Raw genomic sequence first — 22387 nt, 5'->3', positions numbered from 1 at the left:
TTAGTTCAGACCTTGGAAAAAAATGTGACTGACCAAAAATACGGGAAAAGAAAGTTTGCGCAGAGAATAGTGCACTAAAACCTGAGCTGAAACCCATCAGTAAATGTGCAAAGAACTACCAACTGCAGTGCCAATTATCAGGAAGAATGTCGGAGCAGGGTGAACCCTACTCGGGCTTGGAGCAGCGGAGAATAGGCCATAGAGCTAAAGAGAGAACAGGGAAAGGAGGGCATGGCTCTCTCCTCCGCGAGTGTGTGTTTTCTATACGTATGTACTTGCATGCATATATGGACGCATGTACATATATAAGCATTTGCGTGTCGGATTTATAGACAGGTTCAGCATAGAAGCTGGCCCTTTGGCCCACTATGTCTATGCCGAGCATCATGCCTCTTTATATTAATCTCACTTGCCTGTATTAATTCCATGTCTCCGTTTGCCTTGTTTATTCAACTCTTTCCAGGTGCCTCTTAAATGTTTTTACTGTTCCCACTTCCATTACCTCCTCCAACAGCTCATTCCTGATCCGATTATACTTTACATGAAACAGTTACCTCTCGGGTCCTCCTTAACATCCTCCATCTCATCTTAAACCTTTATCCTCTGGTTTCACACACCCCTACCATGGGATGTAGATTCTGCCTATCTACCTTATTGATGTCTCTCATAATTTTATAGACCTCCATCATGGTACCTCTCAGCTTCCTTCAATCTATGGAAAGACACATGCAGTCTATCTATCTATTATGATTATTCAAGCCCTCCAAATCCAGGCAACATTCTTGTGAATCTGCACTCACTCTAGCTTAAACATATCTTTACTTTAATGTGTTTGTATATGTGTACTTTTGTGTGTATATGTGCATGCATATGTGTGCGCGTGCACGTGTGTGCATGCATGCATATTGTGCGGTGGTCCAGGGAAAGAGAATGCAGCGTACTGATGTAGCTGAGGTGGGAGGTGGAGAAACAGCATGGGAATCATAAAGGAGGATTTAACAAGCTGCCTTGTGACGGCTTTCATCATAAATACTGAAGCTGGGAGATGCTGTGTGCAAAGCATCAACACCATCAAGCAGAGCTACGCAATGACCTGCTGTGAGCAATGTGCTCCTCCTCCTTCAGTGAGGGATCAAAGAAGGTCAGTGACTGCACCCGAGGTTCCCAGGACAGAAATGTGGCCGTTCCCGTGATGCTGGGTCAGTACATAAGGTTAAGTGCACACAGATGTCCTCAGACCAATTCCACCCAGACACGATCACCAGTGCAATTTAGCCTGGGAGAAGACTGCGCAATTTACACAGGGTCAGCCAGACCCAATGGATCAATTTTCCAGAAAGCGCAAGTGTGCCACCTGCAGACCAGTACTGGTACTGTCTCCAACTTTGAATGACGCACTGCTTTTATCCAGAGTTTGCAGTATGCCAATAAGGGATGGTGGGGAAATGTCTGGTCAACTGTTTGCAATGTCACCTTGTCAGTAAAGAAATTAAATTGTAAATGCCCTGGTTTCAGTTCTGCTTTTCAATGCATTTTTCATTATCTGGGCATCAGTGGGCAGGGCAGTTACTGCCCATCCCTCATGGGCCTTGAGAAGGTGGTGGTAAGACATCTTCTTAAACTGCTTGTGCAAGGTTGCAGCAGGATCTGGATCGATTGGCCAGGCAGGCGGAGGAATGGTTGATGGAATTTAAAACAGAGACGTGTGAGGTGTTGCATTTTGGGACGTCGAACAAGGGCAGGACCTACACAATAAATGGTAGGACTCTGGGTAGTGTTGTAGACCAGAAGGATCTAGGAGTACAGGTACATGGTTCCTTGAAGGTCGAGTCACAGGTGGATAAGGTGATCAAAAAAGCTTATGGCACTTTGGCCTTCATCAGTCAAAGGATTGAGTATAGAAGTTGAGAGGTCATGTTGCAGTTGTATAAGACGTTGGTGAGACCACATTTAGAATATTGTGTTCAGTTCTGGGCACCATGTTATAGGAAAGATATTGTCAAGGTTGAAAGGGTTCAGAAAATATTTACGAGGATGTTGCCAGGACTAAAGGGTGTGAGCTATAGGGAGACGTTGAGTAGGCTGGGTCTCAATTCTATGGAGCGCTGGAAGATGAGTGATAATCTTATGGAGGTGTACAAAATCATGAGAGGAATAGATCGGGTAGATGCACAGAGTCTTTTGCCCAGAGTAGGGGAAGTGAGGACCAGAGGACATAGGTTCAAGGTGAAGGGGAAAAAATTTAATAGGAATCCGAGGGGTAACTTTTTTACACAAAGGGTGGTGGGTGTATGGAACAAGCTTCCAGAGGAGGTAGTTGAGGCTGGGACTATCCCATAGTTTAAGAAACAGTTAGACAGGTACATGGATAGGACAGGTTTGGAGGGATATGGATCAAGCACAGGCAAGTGGAACTAGTGTAGCTGGGACATTGTGGGCCGGTGTGGGCAAGTTGGGCCGAAGGGCATGTTTCCACACTGTATCACTCTATGACTCTATGCTGCAGTCCATCTGGCGAGGATGCTGTTGGAGAGGGAATTCCAGGTTTAGAAGAGTGAAAGACCTGGTAATATGTTTCCCAGTCAAGATTGTGACTCAGCGGGGAACCGGCAGGAAGTGGTGTTCCCCTGCCCCTGCTGCCCTTTTCCCTCCTGGCGTCGAGGTCAGGGATTGGGAGTGCAGCTGAGAAGGACCAAGGATATATCATTTATATAGTTTAGAAATGTGCAAAACACACGGCAGTTAAAATGCATGCTGAAAGAGGTTGACTGTTTCCCCCCAGAAACTGCTGCTTTGCCAGAAGTTGGGGAAAAGTAGTCAACGCGGGTAGGAATTGCAACAGAAGGCAATTAATTCTCTCCTCCATCAGTGCTGGCAGTTCCATGCCTTCCTGCAAAGGGCAGCAGAAGCAAGGGTCCCGATAAGAGCTGAACTGCAGTAATTCAAGCCACCGGCTATCTGCCACTCCTTGAGCGTAAATAAGGATGGATGAACAATAAATGCTGGCCCTGAGAAATGGATTTAGAAAATGAAATCCTGGCCGTTCCCTTATCCACCTGTTGTCACATTAAATGCTGCACTGATTAGCAAACACAACACAGGTTGGGAGCTGATAGACCATAATAAATGTTGCAGTTTCAGTCCGATCTTATCAAAAACTGGGACAGTTCACCCCTCAACATGCTGATAAGAATTCAGGAAGTCATGTTATAGCTGTATAGGACTTTGGTTAGACCACATTTGGAGTACTGTGTGCAGTTCTGGTTGCCCAATTACAGGAAGGATGTGGAGGCTTTAGAAATGTTGCAGATGAAGTTGATCAGGATGCTTCCTAGATTAGAGGATACTAGATATAAAGTGAGAGTGGATTAACTTGAATTATATTCTCTTGAGCATCGGAGGCTTTGGGGAGACCTGATAGAAGAAGTATCGAACTTGTTTGGTAAATGTCAAATATGAGCAAAGGCATCAAATCAAACTTGTTTGGTGGTGGCCTAGAACACCCTGCTGGGTGGTGGCAGACATGTCTTTTAAGTCTTAAGATAGCCACATGGATATCCAGGGCAAAGCTCTAACATCATGTTCGGCACGTTCTGAACTGCCTAAGCTGTACCGTTCTGAAAATCTGGTTTAAATCGAAGGTAGACACAAAAAGCTGGAGTAACTCAGCAGGACAGGCAGCATCTCTGGAGAGAAGGAATGGGTGACATTTCGGGTCAAGACCCTTCTTCTGTACCGTTCAATGTTTCATGTGTACATAGATACACCAAACCACAATTACAACATTAGACACAGATACAGCACACCATAATAATAAGCATTATATATAGATAAGCCACATGGTAAAAACAAGCAAATTACATAGATTCACCTCACTGCATAAACAAAAACTGCACAAATAGACTACACCATAATAACAGGCAAATTACACATGCAGTAATATTGAACACTGTAAACTGCGACACAGTCCAGAACAGTCATGCACAGCCAGAGGAAACACAGCAAGCAGGCAGTCCGTCCAGGTGCAGTATGCCACATCCAAATGAAATGATGGTTGAACAGTCAGTGTGGAGAGCAAGTGCTAGGTCAAGGCCTGTTGAAGCAAAATTCACGGCTACACTCTCACATCTCCGCATGTACCATCATCATTCTCCCACTCATCATCATCCTCAGCCCACAGCCTAGACTGGGGATAGACGCAGAAGGAAGATCCCTCCACCCTGTCTCATCACACACTCCCAGGGCACGTGATGGACTCCCGTGTAAAGCCCCCTCTACAGTGTCCCATCACACCTTCAGGGTCGGACATCGAGAAGAGCTCAATCGGTGAGCTGTAGTAAAACGCTAGAATTTGGTGAAACTTTGGAAGTCGGCTATGACAATGGACTACAAACGGTTTTCTTTTCAGGAGATTACTGCTTTGCAAGGTTTTTGTCTTTGTTTTCGAGTATTGTGGGAGGGGCATGGCTGACAGATTGTCAAAATGAACTTCTAAGCTCTGGTGGGAACTGAGAAGGACTTAATTTTGATTGTTCTCTCCGACACTCCAATTGTCTAGCCCAGTTTGCTGGGTGATGCCGATTTTCAGCGATACCTTGGGCTTTCGTGAAGTCTGGGAAAGTAGACTTCTTCTGACGCTGCAGAATCGGCACAGAAAATCAACACGGAACAATCCTGCGAGAATGGGAGGAGCAAATATGCCAAGAGATTGCAGGCAGCTGCAAGGTTAATGAGTAAGTCATACGGGGCGATTTTAATTTTACCCAATATAGACTGAGACTGTAATAGTGCCAAGACCTTGGATGAGGTGGAATTTGTAAATAGTGTTCAGGAAGTTTCCTTTGACAATATGTAGAGAAGGCATGGCTGGGTCTACTCTTAGAAAAATTGGGAAGGACAAGTGACTGAAGTGTTGGTGGGTGAACCTTTTGGGATCAGTAATCTCTGTTCTATTAGCTTTAAGATACGGATGAAGGCAGGGCGGGCTATAAGGAGAGATAGAGCAGGGTAGGACTTTATTCCTTGGAGAGCAGGTGGGTTAGTGGTGGTCTTGTAGAGGTGCATAATATCTTGAGGGGATTAGATAGGGTAAATGCACAGTCTTTTACTCAGAGTAGGGGTATCATGAACATGGGTATGAGGTGAGGTCAAGAAGATTTCATTGGAAACTTAAGGGCGACTATTTTTATACAAAGGGTGGTGGATGTATGGAACAAGTTGCCAGAGGAGGTAGTTGAGGCAAGTGCTATCACAACATTTAAAGGACATTTGGACAATTACATAGTTAGGATAGGTTTACAAGTATATGGGACAAACGCAGGAAGGTGAGACAAGTGTAGATGGGGCACGTTGGTTGGCGTGTGCAGGTTGGGCTGAAGTCTACGCTGCATGACTATGAATATGGAAAGTGAAGGGGGGGGGGGGGGGATATGAGGGAAGGAATATGGGAAGGGGGGGGGTTGGTTCAGGAGAAAGAGCCTTGGAGTCTACGTGTCCTGGAGTTCAGCAGGGGACTGAGACGTCGGGCAACAGGACAAAGTTACGGAGGCAAAGGATTCCCCCATAATGGAGGTTTCTGAGACTGCAGTTGGTCAAAAAGGAGACACACATTCTCTAAGTCGTGGGTGACCTTGAGGTACAGGGGCCTCAGAGGGGGTGATTATTCCCACCAAGACCCCATGCTCAGGTATCACGGCCACTGGGTTAGAGGATGCAGTACAGAAACCACCTGAGGGGGCAGATTTGGTTATGGGGGTGGGTGGGTCCCTGGCCAGATTGTGTGCCCAGTTGACTGGTTCCCCTTTCCTCTCTGCCTGTGTTCGTACAGGTGGTGGTTCTTTGCCTGCACAGATACCTGTACACCGAGCACCCCCCTACATGAGTAGGAAAGGACTGCAGATGCTGGCTTAAATCGAAGGTGGACACAAAATGCTGGAGTAACTCTGTGGGAGAGGCAGCATCTCTGGAGAGAAAGAATGGGTGACGTTTCGGGTCTGAAGAAGGGTCTCGACCCGAAATGTCCCACTGAGTTACTCCAGCATCTTGTGTCTACCCTCCTACATGACATGTGTTGGTGATGTATGTTCTCCACCAGGGTCATTGCTTTTTGGTCAATCAGCTCCTGGTAGTGGGCATCTGCTGTACTGATAATTGTGATTATGGAATAAAAACTCCTTTGAAAAAGGTAAAAGAAGTCAGGCATAGAGAATATTCTAATTTATATGTTTTTGTGATGATATTCCAATTAAGGTAATATAAAATGAATCAGGGCTGTGAATAAAGGTTAAGAAAGAGCAGGGGAAAAAAGTAGGTTAGACAGAGTATAGCTCCACCTAGGCAGTCCTGATACACCCCAAACGCTGGGACAGCATGGATGACATAGAGAGTAAAGCACCCCAAACCTACCCCATCAAACAAGGCTGGGGCAGCGTGGATAAGATACAGAGTAAAGCACCCTGACACTGTTCCATCAAATAGGGTTGGGAAAGCAGGCCTTAGACAGATTAAACCTCCCTCTACCATATTTCACCCACACTAGGCTGACGTTCATACTTACTGCCCAACTATAACCTTTCCATGTGAGACACGGGCTCAGTTCAACGTCACAGGACAATCTTATCGTAGCACTTGCGCAGACTCTGACTGTACAACGTAACAACGTGAAGTCACAAATGTAAGAGAGAGAACGCGAGCTGCATCCGTGAGAGAAGAGACTTACCGAGAAGTTCTACAGGGAGGGGAGGAAAGGAGGAAAGGAAGATGGTCAGTGGAGGTAGTGGGAGAAGCAGTATTAGTGACCAAGGACAATTCATTACGGAAGAGGGCGTGTGCAGACAAAGTGGCAAAACTAACTGAGTATCGGCACCTGTAAACACCTCACTTCTAACGTCACAGCTGAGGGTGATCTTGTTGGAGTTATTTCACCATCGTTGGTCATTTGCCCATCTGAGATCCAGACCCCGGAAAACGGGTCAAGGACATCACCCGAATAAACAGCAGCCCCCAGCACTCAGGGAGGTGCAGTGCCCTAGGTACTGCCCAGTATCTAGAGAGGGACAGTGATCCGGGTAGCCCTGTGTCCATAGAGGGGTAGTGGTCTGCATAATGTCCATGGTCGTGAGAGGGGCAGTGGTCTGGGTAATACCCATGATCCAGGGAGGGGTACTGGGTAATGTCCCGGTGTCGAAAAAGGGGCAGTGTCCTTAATGCCCAGTATCCAGAGAGGTGCAGGGCCTGCTACTGAACAGCAATGAGAACAGCAGTGTCCTGGATAATGCTCAGTGCCCAGAGTAGGGCAGTGGGCTGGATTCTGACCAGCCCAGGGAAGAATGATGCCCTGGGTAATGACCAAAGAGCTGAGAATTTGTTGTTTGAAGTCTCACAGGAACATCGGTAGGTCCAGATTTATGAGGTTTATATACTGATAAACTCTCATGCACTTACAGCACTGTTGAGGCAGGTCAGTGCAAACTCAAACCCATAAACAGATCCACTCACCTTTCCGTGCTTTCTTCTGAAGTTTGAGAGTGTCAGATGATTTCTTCTTAATCTCATGTCGAGCTCTCTTATACTCTGAAGTAGAAAAAGCAATGTTTAAATGTGGATTGGGAAATCAGTGCTATTTAAGTAATGACATTTCCAGCAAGTGTTGCATGTAGCAATGTCGGAAATCTTTCCCTTCTAACCGCCATCCCAAACTACTGGGACTCCAAACACTGGAAATGGGGGAGGTTTCAATCCATTGGGATTCCATAAACTGGAAATGGGGTAAGATTTCAGTTCATTGGTATTCGATAGATTGGAATGGGATAGGTTTAAGTCTATTGGGATTCAACAGACCAGGAATGGAGACGATTCAGTTCATTGTAATTCAATAGAGAAAGAAAGAGGAGATATTAAATTCCAATGGGATTCTATAAACCAGGAACACGGGTGGTTTCAATCCATTTACACTGGGAATGTGGAAGGCGTCAATCCATTGGGATTTTATAACTGGCAATGGAAGGATTTGTTCTATTGGGATTCAACAGTGAGAATGAATGGGAAAAGTCTGATTCTCTGAAATTCTACATATGAAATGAATGGGATAGGGTTTGATTCTGTACAATACGACATACAGAGTGAGGTTTGGAGAGATATGGACCAAACTTGGGCAAAGGAGTGTAGCTTAGATTGGGCATCTTGGTTGGTATAGGCGAGTTGGGTAGAAGGGCCTGTTTCAGTCCTGTATGACTTATGATTCTATGAATGGACAGGGTTTGATGCTCTCCACATTAGAAATAATTTTCTAGTGTTTGAGACGCCATGTGTTCAGGGTGAATGAGACAAGGTCAGGTATAATGAGATTCCACATGTTGGGAGTGACCAGGATGGAGTTTACCCTTTTAATGAATGTGCTAGAAAAAAAACATGGTGTGTATGATTGGTGATGTATTATATTAACTCCCAAGACTTGGTTGAACAGGACCCAACTGTCCATTATACAATATCAGTGACAGAGGCACAGTGGGCATACGGTGGTGAACCAGGTAGAGTTACCACTTCATAGCTCCAGTGACTCAGGTTCAATCCTGACTACAGCTGCTGTTTGTACATTCTCCCTGTGACCATGTGCTTTTCCACTAGGTGCTAGAGGTTTCCTCTCACATACCAAATACATTAAATCGTCCCTGTAAATTATCCCTCAGCAGAGATACTTGGCTAAATAATCAACAGGGATTTGTCTGTGAGTGAGAATAAGTTGTAGGGTTACAGAGAAATAAGAATGGGGAAATGAGACTGATGGGACTGCTCTGCCTGGACAGCATGGACCCGATGGATGAATGGCCTTCCATTGTGATATCATAAGAAACACACCATGAACTTAGGATTTCAATTAATAAATTAAAATTCAAACAAAAATAAGACCTACATGGAAGCATAGTAAAACCCTAAATGATTGCAGTCTCTCCTGCACTGCCTGGTTTTAATGGATTAATGTTAATTTGTGGGAATTGAAAAGAATAAAATCAAGCATCTTCAGCACTGACTAAGCGGTCAGCCCTGGGGGTCAGGATGTTGTGACAAATTTATCCCCAAACCTTTTAATGCACTTAGTCAGACACAACACTGGAAACTGGTGCTTGAGAGAGGAGTTGATGGCAACTGAACCCCAGGGGGCGATGTAGGACAGAGATCTGGATCTAGGAGTTTATCAAAGGTTGGATCGTGGAGAGAAGGCAGAGAGGAGGGGGACAAAGAGCTCTGCTTGTACCTTTGGCATGGTCCTTGTCCAGCTGGTTGGCAGATTTCTTCCAGTCCTCAATCCTCTCTTGTAACGGATTTATCAGGCTCTCCATCAGAGCACTAGGGAGAGAAACAGGAACATGCTAACCACCTGAGAGAAATGGGGAGAGAGGTAAAGCGTGGGGAAGGGTGGGAGAGTTGTGGAAAGAGAGGAGGGGAGAGAAAAGGGGGTAGAGAGAGTAAGGAAAGAAAGGGGGAGAGAGAAAGAAAAGAGAGCAAGAGAGGGAGTTAGTATGAGTGGAAGGAAGGGTGTAAGGGAGGGACATGAGGAAGGGAGAGCGAGAGAGGAGAATGAGACGAGCAGAGAAAATGGAGGAGAGAGAGATGAGGGAAGGAGAGGAAGTGGAGGAGGGAGTGGGAGAGAGAAAGAGGAGGAAGCAAGTGGGAAGAAGCGAGAGGAGTGGGTGACAGAGAGTATAAGAGAGAGAAAGAAGGTGCAAGAGAGTGAAGGGTTAAGAGTAAGGGTGATAAGAGAACAAGACAGAGGAAAAAATGGAAAGAGAAAAAAATGGGGGGGAAGGGAAGGATCAAGAGAGGGGTGGAACATGTGGGATGGAGCAAGAGAGGAAGAGAGTAAGGGAAAAAGAGGGAACAACAGCGAAGGAGGAAGATTTGAAGGAAGCCATATGGAGAGGGAGGAGAGGGAGGGGGAGAGAGGGGAGGAAAAAGAGAGGGCGAGGGAGGCAAGGGAGTGAGAAGGAGAAATGGGGAGGAGGAGAAAAAGAGGGAGGGAGGAGAGAGAGGTGGAGGAGGGAGAGAAAGAAGAGAAAAACGGGAGAATGGGGAGGAGAGGAGGGAAGGAGATGGGAGGATGGGAGGAGGGGAGAGAAAGGGAGGGCAGGGAGGGAGAGGGAGGAAGAGAGAGAGGAGGGGAAGAGAGATGGACAGAGGAGAGAGAGAGGGAGGGAGGAGAGAGTACTGCCAGAGGTTTTGAGTGTAAGAGAGGACGAAGATGGCAAAATGGGCTAAGGAGAGACTGGCGACCGGAGAGGTAGTCGGTTCGATCCCGCTTGGAGTGCATACTGTCGTTGTGTCCTTGGGGCAAGACACTTCACCCACCTTTGCCTGTGTGTAATGTAATGTAATTATGTGAAGCACTTTGGGGTCAATGCAAGTTGACTGAAAATGTGCTATATAAATAATCTTAATAATAATAATTCACCAGAGACCAAAACATGGAAACTGTTTTGAGATAAGCTTGCTGACTCTTCACATGGTTTGATAGGAATCCCAGTCTGCTGTACTCGCACCTGAAGCCTGCCGCCTCTGCAGTAGTTCATGGGGACTCTCCGCTCACTGCTCATCTCCCAGCTCACTCCTCAGTCAGCTGCTGCATCACTAGTCATTCTTAGGGGTTAGTGGGAAGTGGCAGACAAATACAACACAACCTGTGCCCATGCGGGGGATGTCTACCTAATTTAATTCCCCCTTGCCCCAGAGAAGCACTGTGGAAGCCCTTACATTCTTTAGATCCTCAGTCAGACATCCATTGTAGAAACCTCGACTCACTCCCCAACCCCAATGTGCCACCTCCACCACCCCCGACTGAATTCCATGCATTGGCCAGTCCGAGATCAGGCAACTGATCTTCTTGAACGATTCACACACCACACTTGGGACTGGAAATATCTTGCTCACTCTCTGTTGTCCCCGAGCTGTATCTTGGTTCATCTAACCAACCCACATTCCGGCAGCTCCTTCATCTGAGGGGGGTGAGGAAAGCGGTCAATCTTGCTTCCCAAGGCGAGTGGGGATGTGCGATAAGCGCTGGCCTCACCAGTGAACCCCTAAACCCTTCGCCCACCAAACCACAGAGACCAGTTCATCGCCGCTGAATAACAAGGCACTAACTTGGTGAAATGGCGGAGCTTGGCTTCGATGCTTCGATGTCTCATACACATCCGGGTCAACGCCGAGCCGATGTCCCGTGTGGCACCTGGGGAAAGAAAACACTTTGGGTCAAGCAATTCCAACCCTGGCCAGCAGTGGTCAAGCCTTGGCTTCCCATCACAGCTCCTGTAAGGGGAATAAATCAGACAAGAAACACAAAGTGTGGAGTAACTCAGCAGGTCAGGCAGCATCTCTGGAGGACAGGAACAGGTGACATTTTAGGTCAGGAACCTTCTTCAGACCGAATGTATTAGGGGGGCAGGGGAGAAAGCTGGAAAAGAAGTGGGAGGGATTTAAAGGGACAAACCCTGGCAGGTGATAGGTGGATACAGGTGAGGAGGAGGGAGAGGGGGCAGGGGGTTGATTAGCAATTGGATGGACAAAGGTGAGAGATGAAAAGGGATGTAAATTAAAGAGAGGAGGGTAAAATGTAAAACCAGACGAATGGATAAACATGAAAGTGGAAGGGGAGGGTAATGGGGTGGGGGGTGCAGGGTCATGGGTGAAGTGGGCTCACACCAAAGTGGGGCACAGGGGAGAGGGGGAATTCAATGTTCATACTGTTAGATTGAAAGCTACTCAAGTGGAATATGAGATGCTGTTCCTCCAGATTGCATGTAGTGGCCTCACTGCCATTGGAAGAGCCCCAGGGCAGAAAGGTCAGAAGTCAGTGGGGGAATGGGAGGATAAGTTAAAATGGTTGACAACCTTGAGATAAAGCGATCTAGAGGACAAAGCTCAAATGTCCGGCGAAATGGTCATCTACGCTTGGTCTCATCAATGTAAAGGAGGCCACATTGGGAGGAACGAATATAGTTGATGCTAGTATGGATGTGATTTAATTCAGCTGGCTCATCGCTTTGTGCCCGAGTGCTGATTTGCTCAGACAGACCACACTCAAGAGGCATCACTGTCTATCTACCAATCTTGTCCCGAGAACAGAGGTTGGCATCGATGACATAAAAAACATGGCAACTGTTGCCAATGCGGGTGGTTTCAGGAGTGGAGGATCTGCGACGATCCTTGTTCCCGAGAGCGGTCCCTATGGGCTTGGGATGTCAGACAGGTGAAAAGCTCATCCCAGTGACGGCACCTCCGACACTGCGGCACTCTCTCACAGCCGCAGCATTGAACTTGAGGTAGCCCGTGTAATGGTTTGAGGAATACTTTAGTATGTCTCGAAGCTGCTGCCGTGAATGTCTTGCAGTTACACAGGGATTTCTACTACCCAGACTAATGATATTCATAAAACAAGATCCAGACCTCCAGCAATACACAATTCTATCACTGCGACTCTATCATTGCTGTATTGCCCAAACCTCTCTCCGTAATTCACTTACACATGCACTTCCCAGGAATTCTGTGGATGGAAACGTACTGAGGTGTACATTTGTGTCCCTGTTTATCAACACATGTTCCTGCATTTAGACCCACTCAGGTGGTTGACTTTTAATTACCTCCACAGTTCAGTGGAAGTTAAGGACAGACCATAAATATCGATATTGCCAGTGATGTCCATATCCAGAGAATGAATAAATAAAAGAAAATGCATAGCTCAGTACATTGCTATCCCCAGCTACATTATCTCCACATCAGAGGGAGGTCATTCCAACATATTGGGTCCATGCCAGTTCCCAGGAGATTCTCATCAGTCTTATTCTTGCTCTCTGCTTTCTCTGTCTCCGATTTATTCTCCCTCACACATGCCTATCAACTCCTCTTTAATTTTTTTTTACCATCAATCTACCGCGAGTGTAATTAACAGTAACCAATAACCCACCACACAGAGAGTATTTCTATGTGTACAATTCTCTCTATCACTCTTATCTCCATAATAATAATAATAATAATATATTTTATTGTCATTGCACATCAGTGCAACGAGATTTAGTATGCAGCTTCCAACCGATGTAAAGAAAAGTAAAATAAATAAATAAGCTGTGTGACGTGACCATCCGAGGGAGACAGTCCAGGGGGGATGGGGGGCACTCAGCAGGGCCGGTTCAGAGCCGCTATAGCTCTGGGAATAAAGCTGTTTCTGAGTCTGGAGGTTCGGGCGTAGAAGGCCTTGTAACGTCTGCCAGAGGGAAGTAGTTTGAACAGTCCGTTACAAGGGTGTGAGGAGTCTTTATGGATGCTGACGGCCTTCCTGAGGCTCCGTGTGTAGTAGATGCCCTCCAAGGCTGGTAGCTGTGTCCCAATAATCCTCTGTGCTCTGTGGACGATGCGCTGAAGAGCTCTCCTCTCCGCCTCCGTGCAGCTGAGATACCACACAGAGATGCCATACGTTAATATGCTCTCTGTGGTGCAGCGGTAGAACGTTGTCAGCAGCTGTTGGGGCAGACCAGTCTTTTTTAATGTCCTCAGGAAGAACAGTCGTTGCTGTGTCTTCTTGACCATACTTCCTTACATGGCTCCCTCTCCAAAAAGTACGTCCGAGCAAACTCTCAAGCCATTGGGAACCTTCCTTGATGATACAGTATAGTAGCACTGTTTGACAGTGCTGGAGACTTGGGTTCAATCCTAACCTCAGGTACTGTCTGTGTGAAGTTTGCTCGTTATCCCAATGACCACATGGGTTTCCCCTGGGTGCACTGGTTTCCAAAAGATATGCTAGTTGGTTGGTTAATTGATCACTGTAAATTGTCCCTAGTGTTTATAGAATCGGGGAGGGAGTTGGAATGCAAGGGGAATAAAAATGAAAGCAGTATAAAAGGGTGATTGATGTGAACAGTGGGCTGAAGAGCCTGTTTCTGTTCTGGATGACTCTATGATACCTGATATCTCTTATCCACTCCCCCAACACACCTCTTCATCCTACCACTCCTCTGCCGTGGAGAGTCATTGAGCTTGTATGAAATAAGAGCAAAAGGTTTATGCTAAAATGAAGGCTGGTTTGTCGGAATCGTAATGAACAATTCCCTTTCCCTTGAAATCTGAGTCAGTATGTTTCAAGGCAATAGGAAGTGTACTTTCCGTGATGTAAATGGAATATTCTAATTTGGAGCAAAGGAGGCCCCCTGTCTCCAAAACAGTCACCATTTAGCACTTGGCAACCTCACAGCCTTCTCTGGGAAAAGCCTCCAAATTGGTGGGGAAGTGGTTGATGAAATATTCTGGAATTTTCTTCATGCTATAAATAACCAACTTGATCCGAACTGCTCCAGAGGAAATCGGAAACAGCTGTTCCTCCACGGATATTTTGACACAGGATATATTGGGAGGAGACGAAATGAGTTAGACCTCGGGGCTGTTATACTATCTCAGCAAAGTCTCTTAGAGGTTTTTGTGCAATGATGCTAGTGACGTCGCTTAATACAACTAGAGGCAAAATTGCTGCAGTTCCTTTCCTTATAGACATCTATTATAAGAGTTCCCACCCAGTAGATCTTATCTACAGAGTTTCAAGTGAAGTTTGAATCTGGTAACATTAGATAATTTGTTGTTGAATCTGTGTCACCCTATCTGTACGTAATCTGTGGTGTAGGTTCCCTGGAAATGTTTGACGGGATACTGTAGAGCAAAACAGATACACAGTCTTCCCACCTGGGTGAATGTTTCATGTACTCATGTCAAGAAGAGATTTACTCTGAACTCCAACCTAATCCTGGGACCGTGACACAATGACTGGACAGTGTAGTGGGTGCGGTATCAATTTCCTTCCTGCCTCTGCACACAAACTAGTTCACATTTGTGTTTAAAATCCCACAAACTATTTACATTAACTTTGTAAATGGATGATAACCGATGATGTGTTAGCGCTGAGTAATGAATATTATGCAAAAAGCGAAGTGCAGGAGATTGAGGAAGGGTCCTGACCAGAAACATCATCTGACCATTTTCCCCCACAAATACTGCCTGACTCATTGAGGCAGAGGGATGGTTGACATTTTGAGGTCTGATGCATGGTCTTGACCTGAAAAACTGACCACCCCTCTTTCTCCACAGATATTGTTTGACCTGCAGTTTGTTTTTGCTCAAGATTCCAACATCCGCAGTCTGTGTTTCCAATGAAAGACATTGCTTGTCATGAACATTTTTACAAGAACGTCCTGTGTTTATTTATTCCAATACTTTTTTTAACAAGTTAAGTATGTTTCGAAATAGAAATAAAGTATTCCTTCTTGGTGAAAGTTTGATGTACAGTGCAGGGGGAGCTGCAGCCACTTGGTGATTGTTTGAGATACATAGTGCGATTTACTCTGCATCTAACTTATCTGTCTGATGCAATGACTGAACAGTGTAGATGGAACTTTACTGCACCTTTCTTAGCAGATCACTTTATGCGTGACAAAATAAAATTGCTGGAGCAATGCAGGACTACAACATTTTTGGGGGCAGAGGGACATTTGACATTTAGAGTTGATACATGGTCTTGACCCGACACATTGACTGTCCGTATTGGTGGAAATGTGTCATCCTCGATAACAATCAGCACGGGAGCATCTCAAGGCTGCGTGCTCAGCCCCCTGCTATACTCACTCTATACTCATGACTGCGTAGCTGGACATAGTGAGAACTCCATCATCAAGTTCGCCGACGACACCACTGTTGTGGGACGTATCACTGATGGGGACGAGTCAGAGTATAGAAGCGAGATCAACCGATTGACCAAATGGTGCCAGCACAATAACCTGGCTCTCAACACAGGCAAAACCAAGGAACTGATTGTGGACTTCGGAATGGGTAGGATGGGGACCCACAGTCCCGTTCATATCAATGGTGGTGGAAAGGGTCAAGAACTTCAAATTCCTGGGCGTGCATATTTCTGAAGATCTCTCCTGGTCCCAGAACACTGATGCAATCATAAAGAAAGCACATCAGTGCCTCTACTTCCTGAGAAGATTACGGAGAGTCGGTATGTCAAGGAGGGCTCTCTCGAACTTCTACAGGTGCTCAGTAGAGATTGCATCGTGGCTTGGTTCCACAACCTGAGCATCCAGGAGCGGAAAAGGCTGCAAAATGTTGTAAACACTGCCCAGTCCATCATCGGCTCTGACCTCCCTACCATCGCGGGGATCTATTGCAGCCGCTGCCTCAAAAAGGCTGCCAGCATCATCAAGGACCCACACCATCCCGGCCACACACTCATCTCTCCGCTGCCAACAGGTAGAAGGAGAGATGCCTGCCATCAGGTAGAAGGAGAAGGAGCCTGAAATCTGCAACATCCAGGTTCAGGAACAGCTTCGTCCCAACAGCCATAAGACTATTAAACACAACTTCAAACAAACTCTGAACTATAACAGCCTATTACAGCCTATATGCCTATTGTAGGCATAAATACAGATCAGATCAGTGTGTCCATATACCATAGAATATATATATATATATATATTCTATGGTATATGGACACACTGATCTGATCTGTATTTATGCCTACAATATTCTGTCGTGCTGCAGCAAGCAAGAATTTCATTGTCCTATCTGGGACACATGACAATAAACTCTCTGGACTTGATTTGACTTCATTTGATTCCTCTGCCTCCACACTGACCATCCCTTGCCTGAATTGTTCCAGCAGTTGTTTGTTTTTTTGCACCATGTTACAGCATCTACAGCCTCTTGTGTTATCATGTTAAGTGTGAATTTGATCATAGACCCTCTGGAACTTTGTGGCATTTTATTTTTTTATAACTTCCAAAGTATTCCTCCGTACCCAGCAGAGGTTACGGAGTATGTGAGAAATTCCTTGGAGATGTATGAGATTATTTAATGCAAGGGAAAAGTAAAGCTTCTCCCCACATAATCCAAAGAGAATTTGTCCAGGTATTTGACCTCCTGTATTCTCATTCCCTTGTGCTCACACATATGGAAGATTCCCTGAGGCACACTACATACACAAACCAAGTGCCCACAAGGAATGACCAGTTCCCAGTAGTGCAGGCCCTATTGCAGTCTCACAGCAGATATGTTAGCAGATTGCTATAGAGTATAGCCCCACATAGCAGCTACGAGCCAGTTAGCCTCGACTAGCCTGACTCAAGCACTGGCTGTGGCCCTTCAGCAGTACAGGAAAGAGGATGACGAACCTGTGGCATTATGCCCTGGCACATCTCTGGCTGTTGACTGACCTTAAGCTAGGGAACCTCCCTTTGCCATGACCCGTCTTCTCTCTTTGAATCTTTGTTTATCCCTCTCACCCATCATGCCTGTCCTTCACACAGATGCAGAGTTGTACGTCAGCATTGGTATGTAAGGAAGGGGGGAAAGTGGAAGCAGATTGTCACCAAAGGATTTTTATAGATTGGATGAGTGGACACGAAATGCAAGCCATCTACAAACAAGCAATCAAAATATTTTCTATTTGGCAAGAAACAAAGCTTGGAGGTCCAAGTGAAAAAATCCAGAGAATTTAGTGGACAATGGACAATTTGCCAAACAGAATTAAAAGGGCTAGTGGAACATTGCTTTTTTTCTCATGGAGACTGGAATACAAAGACCTGAACTCACATTACTATTGTAACACTGATTGAACATTAGTTTAAGGATTGAATTCAGCTCTAATCGGACTGAGTGAGGACGTAACGGCTTTAAATTGATTTGTGGAAGACTTGGACCAACATTAAGCCACAGTTAAAAGGGCATCTCAAGAGCAACTTTTCCAAAACAATTAAAATAAAATTGTGATCTGTGCATCGATGCCTTTATTGACCATCTCTAATTGCCTTTAAATTGAGTGCCCATTTCAGAGGGCATTAAAAGTGGATATGGAGAAACATAGGAGAAGATTGTGAATTTCAGATTTCTTTCTAAAGGGCATTAGTGCACCTGACATGTTTTAAGACAAAGCAGTTGGTTTGCGGTCATTCTTGTTGCTGGAATGTTTCATTCCAGAATTTTAACTCGAAAGCAGCCGTGGTGGGATCTCTGGATCGTTAGTCCAGGCATTCGGATTACCACTGCCATTTCGAGCCTTTCGCCAATTTTATTTCAGCATTTTAAGAATTAAAGACTGAAAATACTGAGCCATAGTGAAGAAGCAAGTGGTGTCTCTGCCTCACAGCTCCAACGACCTGGATTCCACCCCAATAGTGTAGCGAGGAGCTTGCGTGTTATCTCAATGACTGCGCGAATTTCCCTCAGGGGATCCAGTTTCCTCCGACATTCCAAAGATGTGCTGGCAGGCTAATTAAATGCTGCAAATTGGTAAATTGCCCCTGGAGTAGATAAGGAGCAAAAGACTCAGAATTGATGGACATGAGAGAGGGAGAAAATAAGTTGCTGGGCTAGAGGGAATTGGACAGATGGAATAGTTTTACAGTTAGACGGCACATACCCATTGGGCTGAATGGTCTCTTTCTGTATCATCGGAAAAATAGAAATAAGCGGGTGTGTAGATCTGCACCAAACCGTGAAAGCTCAGACAATGGAGGTTTTCTCCTTGTGCTTGCTATTTGTTTAGTTTTTAGTTTCCTTTATGCAGGGCGGAAACAGGCCCTTTGGCCCATCGAGTCTGCGTCGAGCAGCAATCCCCGCACACTAACGCTATCCTACATACACTAGGGTCAATTTACAAACATATCAAGCCAATTCATCTACAAACCTATACGTCTTTGGAGTGTGGGAGGAAACCGGAGATCCCTGAAAAAACCCACGCAGGTACAATCTCTGTCCAGTAAACACCTGCAGTCAGGATTGAACCCAGGTCTCTAGTGCTTTAGGGCAGTAACTCTACCGCTGCGCCACCGTGCCACTGTTGCTGCCGGAAATTCCCAAAGCTCTGGCTGCTCTTTTGATTTCTTTCTTCCTCCGTATGTTTGGCTCCCGTCTCATCTCCCAATAAACAGGAAGTGTCTGTGTTTACTGCACATGCCAGGTCAAAATGGTATTATTCTGGTATGCATGCCTATCTGTTCAGAGTCTGTTCAGTGAACCCAGAGAAAGAATGAAATGCCAACATTAGTAGTAGCGCAGGTACACAAAATTGCTGGAGAAACTCAGCGGGTGCAGCAGCATCTATGGAGCGAAGGAAATAGGCGACGTTTCGGGCCGAAACCCAGACTGGCTGTTACATGGTCACCAGTTACTCGATTCCATGGCTTTGCAAAGGAGAGCTGATCAAACAAGAGAGAGCACGGGCAATATGGGGTGGGGCAACGCAAGGGTCAACAAAATCACTTTCCACATTTGATTCTTTAATATCCAGAAGTCCAGGATTAACTCAGTGGCCAAGCCTCCTCAGCCCCTGTGGGAAGAGCATTCTCAAGATTCACTTACTCTGAGTGTAGATATTTCTTCATCATAGTCGTAAATCATTAAGGACTGCACAGTGGCGTAGTGATAGAGTTGCTGCCTTACAGCGGCAGGGACCTGAGTTTGATCCTGACTACTGGTGCTATCTGTATGGAGTTTGTACGTTCTCTCTGTGACCATGTGGGTTTTCACTGGGTGCTCCGGTTTCTTCCCACCTCTTAAAGACGACAGGTTTGCAAGTTAATTAGCTTTGGTAAGATTGTAAATTGTCCAGTGTGTGATATGGGTGATTGCTCGTTGGCGCGGACTCGGTGGGCCGATGGCCCTGTTTCCCCACTCTTAAGTAACTCTTAAAGTCAAAAGTAAATTGTCTATTCTCTATACTGTGACCATGGCCCCTGGTTCAGGACTCCAAAGCCAGAAGGTTAACCCCAGCATCTACCAAAGGGAACCATGTAAGAAATGTTGTCTGGTTCATAGAAACATAGAAATTAGGTGCAGGAGTAGGCCATTCGGCCCTTCGAGCCTGCACCGCCATTCAATATAGGATCATGGGTGATCATCCAAAGTACCTGCCTTCTCTCCATACCCCCTGATCCCCTTAGCCACAAGGGCCACATCTAACTCCCTCTTAAATATAGCCAATGAACTGGCCTCAACTACCCTCTGTGGCAGAGAGTTCCAGAGATTCACCACTCTCTGTGTGAAAAAAGTTCTTCTCATCTCGGTTTTAAAGGATTTCCCCTTATCCTTAAGCTGTGACCCCTTGTCCTGGACTTCCCTATCATCGGGAACAATCTTCCTGCATCTAGCCTGTCCAACCCCTTAAGAATTTTGTAAGTTAAGTTCATTGGGATCTCTCTTCTAAACTCGAGAGAATACTGTCCCAGTCCACTCAACCACTCCTCATAGGGCAAACTCATTATCCTGGGCATCAGGCTGGTGAATCTTCACTGCGTTCCGTAGGATTTCCTTCTATACTGCTATAGGTCTAATCATAAGGTCAACATGCTATTTGACTTTCTAATCAGTTGTTGCACCTGCATGTTAGCAAACAACTAATTCCGAACTTCAGAAAGGGGAAATCAGGAGACCATGTGCCAATTTCAACGGGTGGGTCAGCAGTGCAGCGAGTTAGCAACTTCAAATACCTGGGTGTTAATATCCTCAGACCGATCTTGGGCATAGCACATTGAGGTAATCACGAAGACCTCTTCTTATTAGCTCCTCCACTATGTCAGTAGTTTAACAAAATTAAGCATATCACCCTGACACTCTAACAAACATATACAGATGCCCTAACTGCCTGTATCATTGCTTGGTACAGCACAATACAAGCAGTGGAGTGCAAGAGGCTGTAGAGTGAGGTGGATTCAGCCTGGTCCATCACGGTCACAGCTCTTCCCACCATTGAAAGCATCTACCACACCACCTCTTGAACTATTTGTTTTCTAGTGTATTTGCATGAATGTTTCGTTTTTTGCTTGTCACTGTCTTAGAATTTCTGTGTAATTAATTACTGTCCCTTCAGTCAAACAGATATAGACTGAGAGTAGCTGGGGTCTAAGCACTGATCCTGGTCACAGCCCAACAACCTGACACCAATCTGTTTAGGACCCAAAGTGTTGGGAGTAACTCAGTGGGTCAGGTAGCATCTCTGGATAACATATATAGGTGACACTTCAGGTCAGGGCCCTTCTTCAGACTGAGTGGGTCTGAATCAGTCCGTGTCAGTCCATCATCCAATCTTCACATGCTCCAACCTTGCTAACCAAATTCCAATGTGGGAATTTATTGAAAGTTTTCCAAAAGCCTATGTACAACCTATGGGGCACAGTGGCGCAGCGGTAGAGTTGCTGCTTTACAGCACCAGGGACCTGGTTCAATTTTGTCTACGGATGCTGTCTGTATGGAGTTTGTACGGTCTTGTTGTGACTGTGTGGCTTTTCTCCAGGTGCTATGGTTTCCTCCCACATTCCCAAGATGTGCAGTTTTGTAGGTTAATTAGCTTCTGTAAATAATCCCTAGTGTGGAGGATAGAACTAGTGTACGGGGATTGCTGGTCGGCGTGGACTTGGTGGGCCATAGGGCCCGTTTCCAAGCTTATCTCCAAAACTAAAATTACAACTATCCCTTAGTTTCATTGTACATATCGTCAGAGTCTCAGTCATTTCAGAAACCAATTAATAAAACAAATGCCAGTTCACATAATGAGACATTTGAGATTATGACCTTACTCTCAGTCAAAGAGATAATAAAGACACACAGCAATTAACTTGCAAAAAAGTTTGACAATACATTGCAAACGAAAAGAGAAAGAATGCAAAAAATGAGTGTGGCATTAGAGAGGGTGCATATATACATTTTGGAAAAGAGAACCAAGGTAGGTGGAGATGAAAACAAGGCATAATGAAGACCCTACATTTATATTTCTGAAGAAGAGTCCCGACCCGAGACATCATCTATCCAAGTCCACCAGAGATGTTGCCTGACCTGATGTGTTACTCCAATACTTTGTTATTTTCTGATAAAGTTTCTGTGTGTTTTCCCTATATTTATAAAATGGCTTTCCTGACGTTATGATCTCCGTAAGGTTTAACAGCCACTGAATACTGCAGCAGTATAGTTGCTGCTGTTCTGAATAGATTCGGATATTTATGCAACTCAAATCCATCCATGTAAAGCTGGAGAGTGAAGGGAATGTGGACGATTGTGAACAGAATTCCCTTTGTTCCCAGTACACGGCCTGCAATTTCCTACCATTAACATTAACAGACAGGATACCAAGGGTTTGACAGACTAATTTTTACAGCAAGCTCCTCAGGAGGGCCCTGTATGAGGTTCCAATGGAAATTGCATCTCAGACTCACATAATTTGCTGATGATTTGTAGTCACATTGCCCAATAAACGTATCGGAGAGTTGGGCACAATTAGGACTTTGTAAAGTCCCTGTAATGTAAGTTGAAGATCTGGCACTACTTAGCTATACTCTGAGAGAGGGGCAAAGTCAGTCACCAT

General features: G+C 45.5%; 1 protein-coding gene across 9 annotated transcripts in view; it reads right to left on the bottom strand.

Moving 5' to 3' along the window:
* Window positions 1-22387, bottom strand: part of mtss1lb (MTSS I-BAR domain containing 2b) — a 136626-nt gene that overhangs the window by 23579 nt on the left and 90660 nt on the right. For all 9 annotated transcript variants that reach the window (XM_055648699.1, XM_055648700.1, XM_055648702.1 and 6 more), the window contains exons 4-6: window positions 11137-11221; window positions 9254-9345; window positions 7498-7572 (exon numbers count right to left, since the gene is read on the bottom strand). In XM_055648699.1, coding sequence (XP_055504674.1) covers window positions 7498-7572; window positions 9254-9345; window positions 11137-11221 — 252 coding nt within the window. The remainder of the gene's footprint in view (window positions 1-7497; window positions 7573-9253; window positions 9346-11136; window positions 11222-22387) is intronic.

The sequence above is a fragment of the Leucoraja erinacea genome, chromosome 17 (genome assembly GCF_028641065.1).
Source record: "Leucoraja erinacea ecotype New England chromosome 17, Leri_hhj_1, whole genome shotgun sequence".
NCBI lineage: Eukaryota > Metazoa > Chordata > Chondrichthyes > Rajiformes > Rajidae > Leucoraja > Leucoraja erinaceus.
The sequence above is the reverse complement of the archived record's forward strand: the minus strand, read 5'-3'. Positions and strand labels throughout refer to the sequence as shown.